Source organism: Caretta caretta, chromosome 5 (assembly GCF_965140235.1).
Source record: "Caretta caretta isolate rCarCar2 chromosome 5, rCarCar1.hap1, whole genome shotgun sequence".
In the NCBI taxonomy this organism is placed as follows: Eukaryota; Metazoa; Chordata; order Testudines; family Cheloniidae; genus Caretta; species Caretta caretta.
The window spans coordinates 131,813,966-131,827,128 of NC_134210.1; the positions used below are offsets into that span (position 1 = coordinate 131,813,966).

At 43.7% G+C, this 13,163-nt stretch overlaps 1 protein-coding gene across 1 annotated transcript in view; it reads right to left on the bottom strand.

Annotated features, from left to right (window-relative positions):
• KCMF1 (potassium channel modulatory factor 1) overlaps window positions 1-12,699 on the bottom strand; it is a 76,660-nt gene extending 63,961 nt beyond the window's left edge. The window contains exon 1 of the mRNA XM_048851631.2: window positions 12,549-12,699. Coding sequence (XP_048707588.1) covers window positions 12,549-12,564 — 16 coding nt within the window. The 5' untranslated portion in view covers window positions 12,565-12,699. The remainder of the gene's footprint in view (window positions 1-12,548) is intronic.
• Window positions 12,700-13,163: the final 464 nt, after the last annotated feature.

The window sequence follows — 13,163 nt, forward strand, 5'->3', positions numbered from 1 at the left end:
CCATAGTAGAAGGAGAACCTCTGATGTATTTGGTAACTACCTCTAATACCTAAAAGCAGGACAGGCGAACTCTCTTGTGTTGTAGCAGACTCTGTAAGTCCCCAGGAGCAAACAGTGGCATTGGTAATTTTCAGTTTCACTCAGTCTTCAAGAGAAGAGGCATCACCTCAAAAGGTAAATCCTCTATTTCTGACTGAGCTTCAGAGGACAGTCGAGAATGTAGGAATAGTATTTTATAACAATACCTATCCTTACTGGCCTGGCCCATGAATCAGAAGCATCAGATGCTCTAAGGGCATCCTTTGCTACAAACAATCCTCTATATAACAAAGTCCTGAGCAGCCTTTTCCTGCTCCTCACGCAAGGCATCTAGGATGGGGGAAAACAGCACCCTACAGGCCATATTGATACTGTGCCATAACAATTTGGTAATTTGGTACCCGCATCTCAAGAGACCTGGAAGAGTATACTTTGCAGCCCAGAGCACTCATTCTTCTGCTTTCTCTATCCACTGGCGCAGACCAAGAAGCGTTTTCACTCGGATTGTTCTAAAGCTGCAGATACCAAAGAATTGAGAGCAGGGTGCTGGAAAATATACTTAAAGTCCTGGTGAGTGACCTATACCAGGGACCAGTCAGCTTGCAATTCAACTACATACATCATGCAACTTCAATCCACAATGGAACTAACTGAAGATGTTTACAAATACAAACTTCTTAAAACAGAGGAAGAGATGGTTAGTCAATAGCAGCTGCGATAGATTGTGACCAAAATCACCCAGATATATAGTGTTGAGATATCAACTTAGCATAGGTATTTTCATCTTACACAATGCCCACAATAGCAGTGGACAGTGGCCAAGTTAGCATTGTTTGAGGTATCATAATTGCATTTCCACACTTTTCAAAAATTTTAAGATGTAACAGAGAATTTCATGGCTTTCTAAAGCTGTGGCTCTCAACCAGGGGTATGCAGAGATCTATCAGGGGGTACATCAACTAATCTAGATATTTGCCTAGTTTTACAACAGGCTACATAAAAAGCACTAGCAAAGTCAGTACAAACTAAAATGTCATACTGTGACTTGTTTCAGAGTAACAGCCGTGTTAGTCTGTATTCGCAAAAAGAAAAGGAGTGCTTGTGGCACCTTAGAGACTAACCAATTTATTTGAGCATGAGCTTTCGTGAGCTACAGCTCACTTCATCGGATGCATACTGTGGAAAATACAGAAGATGTTTTTATACATACAAACCATGAAAAAATGGGTGTTTACCACTACAAAAGGTTTTCTCTCCCCCCACCCCACTCTCCTGCTGATAATAGCTTATCTAAAGTGATCACTCTCCTTACAATGTGTATGATAATCAAGGTGGGCCATTTCCAGCACAAATCCAGGATTTCTCCCCCCCCCCTTTTTTTTCCCCACACACACAAACCCACTCTCCTGTTGGTAATAGCTTATCTAAAGTGTGACTTGTTTATACTGCTCTATATACTATACACTAAAATATAAGTACAATGTTTATATTCCAATTGATTTATTTTATAATTACATGGTAAAAATGAGAAAGTCAGCTATTTTTCAGTAATAGTGTGACTGACATTTTTGTATTTTTAGGTCTGATTTTTAAGCAAGTAGTTTTAAGTGAGGTGAAACTTGGGGTACACAAGACAAATCAGACTCGCGCAAAGGATACAGTAGTCTGGAAGATTGATCACTATGCTCTAACGTTTTCTTTTATAAAGCTTCACTGTCCTTAAGTCATCAATACTTATTTACATCTTAAAAATTTATTTTTGGTCTTGAATTATACCCTCTAACAATTCCTTTAAAATTTCTTTCCATATTTCTCTGCATACTGAATCCCGTACCTACCGTAATCAATCCATGAGTACATTTAGGGAGGTATGGGAAACAGTACACTGGGGGTACGGGAAAAAACAACAAATGCTCACTGACCCTGTCTATAAGTATGTGGGAGAAGGGGGAGAGAGGGTTTTACATCATGACAATAACACACCTGTGCCCTGTTTACATAGATTCCACCACAGGTACCACTGGAACAACTTTACTGGTGAATTATAGACCTGATTTCTGCCAGCCTCCAATAAGCCAGAAGTCTGTCCCCCCTCTCATTAAGATCTTGCATACAATAGATATATTTACAACTCCTCTAAAAAAAACCTGTTACTCCAACATGCTGGTAAAACACCACATGCATCCACATACAAGTACTTAAAAAAATGTAGACATGTGCCAAATAGTATTTGGATTAGCCTGGCTGGTCTACGCTGGGAAAGTTTACTAAAGAGTCTCAACAATTCTAATACCAGCTTTGTTGAGCTGGAGATAAAACTGCTGGAAACCCTAGTGTAGACAGGTTCAAGCAGCAAGACCAGTTTTTAACCACAGCTGTCATTAGAATTGCTTTCCAGAAGATTTCACTAAAAATGTGACAAAAACAGATCCAACCACTGATGCCTTGTCTACGCTAGGGCTCCCAGCAGTTTTAATACCAATTCAGATGAACAGGTGTTAAAACCAGTCAGAGGATTTGGGTTTTTTTTTTTGTTTTTTTTTTTAATTTCTCAAAAATAGCCAGCAAATCTGAATACTGTTTCCATCACAGCCATTTCTTTGCCAGTGTAGACAGAAGTTACTGGCATAATAGCACAAACAGTTCACCAGTCCTTCCATTAGTATCTCTCAATACATCTATGGACTTTGAAATCTCCAGGAACCCATTGCTTCTGGAAGCTGTACTGGTAAATATGGGATAGGCACCCACAGAGGGTTACAACTGAAACTCTTTAGAAGAGCACTAGTATAGATGTAGGACAAAACTAAAATGGTTCAGGACGCTAATCAGGCATACTGAACTTTTTGTGCCTAGACCGTTTCTATCCCACCCGTTCCATTTCCGAACAGAGACAAAGTCTAAGATAGTTGGCCAACGGAGGCTTAGCCAAGAATGTTATTTGTGTTGCTCTCATTAGGCTAACGTTGGTGAGGCCCCAGGAGCCTTGTCTATGCTAGGAAGTATATCTATTGCAGAAAATGGTTTTCATCAAAATAATTCCCACAAACTAGTATTTAAGATTGTTTCAGTGGTAGTGCAGAATGGACAAGACAGTTTTCAACCCTAACACCATTTTCTCTAGGCCATACTAGTATTTAAACCATTTTATAAACAAAGGGGCAAGGGAACCTTAGGAAAATTTTGTGCAACATTTCCTAATATTCACCAGGTTTAGTTGTGCTTCCAGCAGAGCTATTCAAAGGGGCCTAGTTGAATTTCAATGGGACTTAGGTGCCTAAAACCCTTAGGCTCCTTTGAAAACCCCACCTTGGAAGACCTTGTGGGGATGAAGGAGAAGAAGGGGAAGCACAGCAAAGGAGAGGAAGGAAAAAAGAGATAGTGGCAAAGAGAATTTGGGGAAAACAAGAGGCGAGAGAAAATATCAGAGAAAGATGACAATTTATGATACCAGAGACAGCACCTCTCCTCACTCAAGACAAGAAACACTGCCTCCCAAAAAGACAATTCAGGCACCAGGAAATGGTGAAAGTGATGGGGGAGGACCAAATCTGACCTGAGGTAAGAAAAAAAATGAAATTACAACCTAGACCAAGTGTCGTCATCTACTCTGTTACTGGTAGGATGCACTCACTCTGACAAATTTCTGAAATTACGTGTCCGCCCTCATTTTTATTTATTTATGATCGTGAGTACGGTGATCAAAACCGAATGCAGTCACATAACACTATTTTCACCAAAATTTGAAGCTCAAGTTATTACTAAAAGTAGATTCCAAATCTAAAATACTAAATAGTAATGTAGATTTGCATGATATAACTGAAATTAGAAAAAAGGAGATTGGAAGCATGGGCTTGTGATTATAAGGCACTGTACTGCGATTTGACAGATCTGGGTTCAATTCCTAGCTCCGTCACCAATTCCCTTGTGTGACCTCAGTCAAGTGACTTAATTTCTCTGTGCCTCAATTCTCCATCCGTTAAAACAAAAATAAAAGGGTATGGGAATAATAATGCTTCCTTTCTCCAATCCTCAGTCTGTCTTGTCTGGTTACACAGCAAGCTGTTTGGGACAGGGAATGAGTCTTACTATGCATATGTACAGTGATTACCGTAACGGTAGCCCAAATGTCTGTTACAACCTCTAGGCACTACCACAATGCAAATAATAAAAATAATAAAAGATTTACCCTGCTGTCCACCAGAGCTCAAGAAGTAGGAGAAAGTTTTATGGAGAAGAGGAAGAAGTCCAAAGTCTCCTGGAAGTTCTAAACAAAGCAGTTTTGAGGGAAACAGTTCAGACATACACATAAAAGACATCCCAATAAGATGAATAAGGAAGTAAAAACCACCACATTGAGATGAATAAGGCAGTAAAAACTACTACATTGAGACGAATGAGAGTTTATACAACATGCCTAGCCAAGATACAGTCTAGGCACAATTTAATTTTTAAAATATACAAACTAAAGAATTTAACTGGAAGACATATCAACATAACCCCCTTGCCCCCCAAAAGCCCAATGTGAACCTCCTCCCCAGAGCAACTTTACCTACGTCCCTCAGAGAAAGCCTGGGAAACTAGGTGAGCTTTGCAGAGTACCCTGAAGGGCCCAACAGATTTGGGCTCCCTACTGAGCATAAACAAAATGAACACACACTCTGGGCCTCAGCTTCTCATCTATCCAATGAGGACAATAATGTGTACTCACCCTTAAAAAGGTATTTTGAGATCTATAGATATACTATATAAATGATATAAAATATTACTGGACTCAAAGGCACTTCACTTGCCATCTGAACTAGTTTCAGAGGAACAGCCGTGTTAGTCTGTATTCGCAAAAAGAAAAGGAGTACTTGTGGCACCTTAGAGACTAACCAATTTATTTGAGCATGAGCTTTCGTGAGCTACAGCTCACTTCATCAGATGTTTACCGTGGAAACTGCAGCAGACTTTATATACACACAGAAATCATGAAACAATACCTCCTCCCACCCCACTGTCCTGCTGGTAATAGCTTATCTAAAGTGATCAACAGGTGGGCCATTTCCAGCACAAATCCAGGTTTTCTCACCCTCCACCCCCCCCACACAAATTCACTCTCCTGCTGGTGCTAGCCCATCCAAAGTGACAACTCTTTACATAATCAAGTCGGGCTATTTCCTGCATAGATCAAGGTTTTCTCACATCCCCCCCACCCCCATACACACACAAACTCACTCTTCTGCTGGTAATAGCTCATCTAAACTGACCATTCTCCAGGTTTAAATCCAAGTTAAACCAGAACATCGGGGGGGGGGGGTAGGAAAAAACAGGAGGAAACAGGCTACCTTAAGTCATTATGCAAGGTAGCCTGTTTCCTCCTGTTTTTTCCTACCCCCCCCCCCGATGTTCTGGTTTAACTTGGATTTAAACCTGGAGAATGGTCAGTTTAGATGAGCTATTACCAGCAGAAGAGTGAGTTTGTGTGTGTATGGGGGTGGGGGGGATGTGAGAAAACCTTGATCTATGCAGGAAATAGCCCGACTTGATTATGTAAAGAGTTGTCACTTTGGATGGGCTAGCACCAGCAGGAGAGTGAATTTGTGTGGGGGGGGTGGAGGGTGAGAAAACCTGGATTTGTGCTGGAAATGGCCCACCTGTTGATCACTTTAGATAAGCTATTACCAGCAGGACAGTGGGGTGGGAGGAGGTATTGTTTCATGATTTCTGTGTGTATATAAAGTCTGCTGCAGTTTCCACGGTAAACATCTGATGAAGTGAGCTGTAGCTCACGAAAGCTCATGCTCAAATAAATTGGTTAGTCTCTAAGGTGCCACAAGTACTCCTTTTCTTTTTGCCATCTGAACTAGGAGGCTGTCAGCCTGAACATCACAACTAGGTGAAGTCAACTGACGAAGTAGCTAGAAACCAAGTCATTTAAAGCTTTATACAGCAGGTCAAAACCAAAACCTTGATTTGCACCTCCACATTAGGCAGAGGCAGGATAGTCTGCTGCCAATTAGGACTCATCCTGGTCCATATAAAATGCCCAATCCCTTTATGAATCTTGCTAAATTCTTGGCATCAGTGACCACCGGGGGCAATGAGTTCCATAGTTTAAGTACATGTTGTGTGAATAAAGTATTTCCTTTTATCAGTTTTGAAACGGCCACTTTTTAATTTCATTGAATGTTTCCCTTGTTCTTACGTTATGAGAGAGGAAAAACAGAAGCTCCTAATCTACCTTCTCTATTCCATTCTAACATACTGTTTCATGCCCCCTCTTATTTATTTCACTGCTAAGGTAAACAATCCCAATCTTTTCACTGCTCTTCACATAAGAACTTTTGGCCTTAATTTCTCTGTGCCTCAGACACTATCTGTAAAATGGGGATAATACCACCACCTTGTCTCATATGGGTGCTGTGAAAATAAATTCATTAATGTTCGTAAAGCACCCAGATACTTTAGTAATGAGTGCCACAGAGAAAGCCAATGAGGAAATGAATCTGTAGTCAGAGCAGGGTTTGGATGGGGTGCACTAAATAGAGTATGATTTCACACACTGAACGAGGATAAAATACTCGATAGCTGCTTATTCAGTGAGTACCATCTATCCAGTGCATTCAATGAGGCAGGGGTCCTGGGGAAAAAGTAGAATGTCATCATGTAATTAAAGACTATCTTAATTAATTTACACAAAGAAGATGACAAGCTTGCACAGTTAACTTAAAATCTGGCAGTTCCTAACTTCTGAGTGCTGACTTTGCTACTTTAATGATTTCTCTGTATTTGTGTGTAATATTTTCCATATTATTCTCCATCCCATTCCTTGTGCATCACTTGCTTTTTTGACCACAGCCACACAGCAAACATCTTCACTGAGCTAACTACAATGAAAGCCAGGTCCCTTTCTTGAGTTGATACAACTAATTTAGAACCTTGGAAAGTGTGTTAGTAGCTTAACTTTTCCCCTTCATTGTGCATTCTTTTCATTTATTGGTAATGAACTTCATTTGCCTGAATGCACAGCATTATATCAGCTTCTTTAGGTCTCAATGAAGTTCTTCTGGGACAGCTCCATTCTTAACTCATCTAAATAATGTCTCATCTGAAAATTTTGCCACCTCAGTACCTATTCCCCTTCCCTGATCATTCATAAGCATATTAAACAACACTGGACCTAGTACCGAACATTGAGGCATTCTGCTGTTAACCTTTTGCCTGCATGAAAATTGACCATTTAATCCACGGGTCTTAAACTGGGGGGTCTGGACCCTTCAGGGGGTCACGAGGTTATTACATGGGGGGGTCACGAGCTGTCAGCCTCCACCCCAAACCCCACTTTGCCTCCAGCATTTATAATGGTGTTAAATATATAAAAAAGTGTTTTTAATTTATAAGAGGGGGTTGCTGATTTAATCCTATTCTTTGTTTTCTGTCTCCTCGCCAGTTTTTGATCCATAACAACACTTTGTTTCTCATCCCAGATCTGAAAGAAAGTCTTCTCACAGCCTTCTGTTATTTTAAGTCCCTTTCTGCAGACTCAGGAAGACCACACTGCACTGGTTCACATTCAGAAGTTTTCTGTGACAGCCAAAGGGCCAAAAATGTAGATTTAAAAAAAAAAAATTCTGCTAACCTAATAGGTAAGGCCCACTTGCCAATGAAAATATTATTGGCAAGTGCATTTGTCAAATGTATATTCCCAAAGCGGATTCAGTTTTCCACTGAACGCAAACATGAGCTGTAGCTCACGAAAGCTCATGCTCAAATAAATTGGTTAGTCTCTAAGGTGCCACAAGTACTCCTTTTCATTATACAGAAGCTTATTCTGTTTCCCATATTTCTAATTAGTTTTGTAGTTATTTAGGTTTAGCACTACATTGCCTCTGCCCCAACCATAATTCTCATTACCTGAACTACAACGGTGACCCATTTTCAGATACTGCACTTAACTTTGATTATAGGCCTAAACATGTTCTCACTGAGTAATATGAACCCACCAATATCAAGTATTTTGAGATATACAAATCAAAGCATTAACATTAAATTCAGAAAAGTCACTGTGCTAATACAGTAGGCTGTATAACTACTACCCTCATCTCTTAAATTTTCCTACAAAAGGGTTTTAAGAAATTTGCAGGCTATATGGCGAATTTTGGGAAGACGTACTTCTGGAATAACAATCTTATATTTGAGGAAGAGGTACATGAAGAATTGAAAATGTGCACCACAAAGTACTGATTTTACAATTGGTTTCATGCATACATGTTTCTGTTAGTAAATTGATGCTTCAACACACTAGCTTTGCCTTATTCATATAAACTGCTATAGATTCCTTATCTGGGTCTCAGAGATTTGCATACAAAGGTACACTAATTCTGTGTTTAATGAGATTTGTATAATTGATGGCACATGAAATCTTAATACAGAGCAGAGAACGACTGCCTCCAATGTGCTATTTGTCTAGTCAGGAATTGTAAAGTCTTTTTGTGGATTGTGTATGGCACAGCCATTGTACACGTAAAGGGAAACCATTCCAGTTCTTGTTATCTCCAACAGAAGAGATCAAATCTATTTATGCTTTTATATCATTCTCACCTAATTGTCTCAACGTTTCTGGTTGTCCCAGACCAGTTAAGGTTGTTCTGGTGATGATTTACCTATGCCTTATGAGATTTTCAAATGTATGTTTAATCTTAACATTTCCTCAATTTCTAAGTGTTTTTTTATATATATATATATATACATATACACACATACACACACACTAAAAGCTACATAGTGCCTTTTTTTCAATGTATTTGTTTACCTTTAAGTTATTGGTATGTCCTTAACCTTAACAAAGTTGGTGTGTCTTGGATTTATGTATTTACATTGTTTATGAATGCACTGGGAACCATTCTAAGTTCTACAGCAGCTAGTTCCCAAACATGCCCTTCCCCATTTCGGAATTAGCCCAGTGTTCTAGATTTTACCAAGATCTCTCAAATAAATCTCATTTGAAATTTCTAGTACAAAATGATTCTGAAGAGAAAACAGCAAAGATATAATTTTCTAAACATGATTAAAGCCTGGGTTGTTGTTTTTTCCTGAGTCTTATAACTCAAAAACAGCTTCTTTCAATCAACGCACATTGGGGCCAAAAATTGTTTGCTGACCACAGACCACACATGGAAGATCTGAAGTGGGAATGACATATTTTGAGGATTTTAGAGGGGGTGGTACTGTCACATCAGACTTATAATGGAAACCAAGTCTCAGTCTGTAATTCAGTGAAAAGAAATCCACTATTTTCAATCCTACAACTAATTTCGAATTTGGACTATCAATATAATAAAACAATTTGAATACATGGTGCAAAGTCCTGGATAAAGAGACAACCAATAGAAAGACTAACCAGGTTCCTATAAAATGTATCATACCAAGTTGCAGCAGCAGCATTTTCTATCTCAAGCTGGTTCTCAACCAGGGTTCCGGGGTCCTTTAGGGGGCCGCAAGCAGGTTTTGGGGGGGCACAAAGCAGGGCCAGTGTTAGACTTGCTGGGGCTCAGGGCAAGAAAGCTGAAGCCTCGCAGTGTAGGGCTGAAGCCCAGGGCTCCCAACCCTGCCACCGGGGGCTGAAGCTGAAGCCTGAGCAACTTAGCTTTGTGGGGACCCCTGTGGCATGGGGCTCTGGGCAATTGCCTTGTCTGCTACCCCCTAATGCTGGCCCTGGCTTTTATATGCAGAAAAACACTTGTGACACTGGTGGGCTGTGAAGTTTTTAAAGCATGTTGGGGGGGGAGGGGAGCTCAGAAAGAAAGGTTGAGAACCCCTGTTCTATCTTGTTGTTTTTACTTTGGAAAGAATACATCCATAATGTGAAGTTACCAAACCTCACATCACCCTGCAACCTAACAGGAAAAGGTGAATTTCCATTTTCAAAACTAACCCATTATAACTTGAAAGAAGGAACATTTTCTTAAAATCTGACAACCCAAATATTAACCTTGTTTAGTTAAAATAATTCTCCCTACTCATCACCAAAATCGCACATTGAAAAAAACATGTTCTTCCATACATGTTCTTTCCAGCTTAGGAATTTCACAATATAAACCACGAGAGACATGCTTATAAAAATTCAGTTTCTAAGATTCCTGTCTCCCAGTAAAATACTAACTTCAAGAGTGAAATACCTTTTTTATCAAATATTACAAACATTTACAATATTTCTCACTTTAAGACTTAGTGTGTAACAAATAGAATTCAAAAGCAGTTGGCATACCACCTTTGCAATGTTAATCAGTGCAGTTATGAGTTCTTACCCTGATACTATAGTTTAAACCAGCATACCGTCACGTGGTACGTGCACCACAGTTTGAGAACCAATTTACAGAATATATCCTCCAACAAATACAATACACAAAGCAACTGTGAGATTAACCCTCATTTTGCTGTTTGCTTAATTACTTCTATACAAACCCACCCAAATCTAGAGAAAGATAAGAAGAATTTATTGTATCACATGAGGAGACTGAGCTAGGATCTGGTGTGACAGACTAAAAGTTTGGCAACAGTCATAGAATCATAGAAGTGTAGGATTGGAAGGGACCTTGAGAGGTCATCTAGTCCTGCCTGCACCCAATGCAGGACCACATAATAACTAAACTATTCCTGACAGGTGTCTGACTTGTTCTTAAAAACCTCCAAAGACAGAGATTCCACAACCTCCCTAGGAAACTTGTTCCAGTGTTTAACAATTCGTCCTCTTACTCAAAATAAAAAAAATCTCAATACTAATGGACTCCTATAAGACAACTCAGCTAAATTAGCAAACCTTAAGGCAGAGTGAGGAGTGTGGACACCAGTCTCCATCCCACATACTCTAGTCCTGCATCAAAGTTACCTACCCTCTGGCTGGAAGCCTGTAACATTACTCCCCAAATTCTGAACTTTCCTACTGTGTTGTCTGTGTCTGTCAAGACTGGATGTAGACACCTCTATTCCAGTATATCTTCAGAGATCTGCCTAATTTAAAAAGATTACTTCTATATCACTGGGACAACAAAGATCATCCCTCTTTAAGCAAAGGGAGATAGAAGATAACTTTTTGCCAGGTTAGGTGCTGAGGTTATCCCCTCAAGAAACAATAACCTGGATGAAATCTCTTATTACAAGGAGCTTCTTCAAGATCTTACATTCTAAACCAACTATTCACTTGCCAAAGTGAGAAAAAACCTTTCCATACAGACACACACGCTATTACATTTTTCTTTTCTTCCCAGGTACATTCCGTTTTGCCTGTGTTCTTGTCTCCTTCCTTCTCATTGCTGTTTTTGATTAATCCTTAACTATCCACTTACCTCCCTTACAACAATAAAAAATACAGAATGACAAGAGTACATATCTAAAGCATTTTCTCTACTTATGTACGTAACTTTTCTTAACCTTTCAAAATGTTTGCAGTGATTTGTTAATACAGTTGCATTCATTTCCTTTTCTACACTAAAGATTAAAATATTAAAAGTTCATAACCTGCCAAAGTTGCCAAAACGTCAGCTCGTCCCGAAGCAAGACCACAGCTACTAACCATATCCCCAACACTAGTCCCAATGCAGAAAAAGACATGAAGACCTCTCCCTGAACCAAACATTCGCTTGAACCTGTTCTTCATCTTCCACCCCTCACAGTCGCAAGAAAACACTCTCCAAACATCTCCAAAACACACCTGCATCCTCCTCACAGAAGCCTGCCACCCTCCTGCCGCCACACAGTCCCGGCCCTGACACATTGCTCCCCTCCTCTGAGCCACCTACAACACACCCCCTCTCCTCTGCCTGGACCCTTCCCACTGTGACATAGGCACGAACAGCTCTGTCTCCCCGCCACACGCCATGTGTGACTCTCCTTCCCCTGCCTTTACCTACAACCCCCCCCAGTCCCACCCGCCCTCTGACATCCACCCCCCCACATTCACCTCCCCCACAGGGACCTACCGACCCCAACACGCCGCCCCCCCAAGCTCCACCCGCGCCCTCCCAGCCCTCCATCCCCACGGACACGCCTCGCCCCCGTCCCCAGCCCCGGATGCCCCCACCCCTACGTCCCCTCTCCCTGCCCGGCCTGGGCCCCCCGCCGCCAGGCGGCTGCAGCCCCCGCCCCGTCCCGGCACAGCGAGGAAGGAGGCCGGGATCAAACCCCAGCCAGGGAGTTTTCGCCCCATCGGGCCCCAGGCCGCTGCGCTCAGCAGCGGGGTAACCAGCCCCAGCCCCGTTCCTGGCGGCCGGGCCGGGCCGGGCGGCGCTAGGCCGCGGCAGGCCCCTCCGCCTGCCCTGTGCGGGGCCGGGAGCCGCCGGCGGCCGGGGCCTGCCCGTAACGGACACGGCCCCCTCCCCCATGACACTGCAAAGCTGCCCGGCCGCCGCCCTGGCCCCGGCCGCCCCGGGGCCTCCGCCGCCGCCGGCCCCCCCGCTCTCGGCGGCGCCGCCATGACGATCCCGCTGGCCGGCGGGTGCCCGCAGCCGGCAGGCCCCGGCCCTCACCTTCATGTCGGGACATCCTAGTTCAGAGGCGGCGGCCCAGGCCCGTCCCGGGCTCCCCTGGCTGCTCGGCGCCGCTCGGCCTGGGCCCCGCGCGCTAAGCCCGGCGCGGGCAGGGGGCGGCGGGCGCGGGGGGTCGGTTGCGGCGGCCCCGGCCTCTCCAGGGGGCGGATCCAGCAGCTTCCCGGGCGCCGTGACACGGTGACTCTCGTCGGGCCCCGCCGGCTCCTAGCGCCGCCCCCCGCCTCCTTCCCCTGGCCCCCGCTTCCGCTGCGCCGCGGCCACTCGCGTCCCCGGGCTGGGTCTGGGCGCCTCCCGCTCCCGGCCACAGCTCCGCCGCCGCCGCCGCCTCCGCCCAGCCCCCTCCCTCCCCCCGCCCGGCGGCCGCCGCGGCTGCTGCATGCAGGGAGGAAGAGGAAATGCTCGGCAGCGAGGGGGGCCGGGAGCGCCGGCACCGCCCCGCGCAGCCCGAGCTCCCCGCCCGCGGCCAGCTTCCGCCCCTGCCCCAGGGCGGCGGCCGGGATGCGGCAGCCTCGGCGGCCGGGAGCCCAGCCTGGGGTCCACTGACTCCCCCGCCGGGGCCGGGACACAGTCACCTTGCGCGGCGGGAGCAACGGG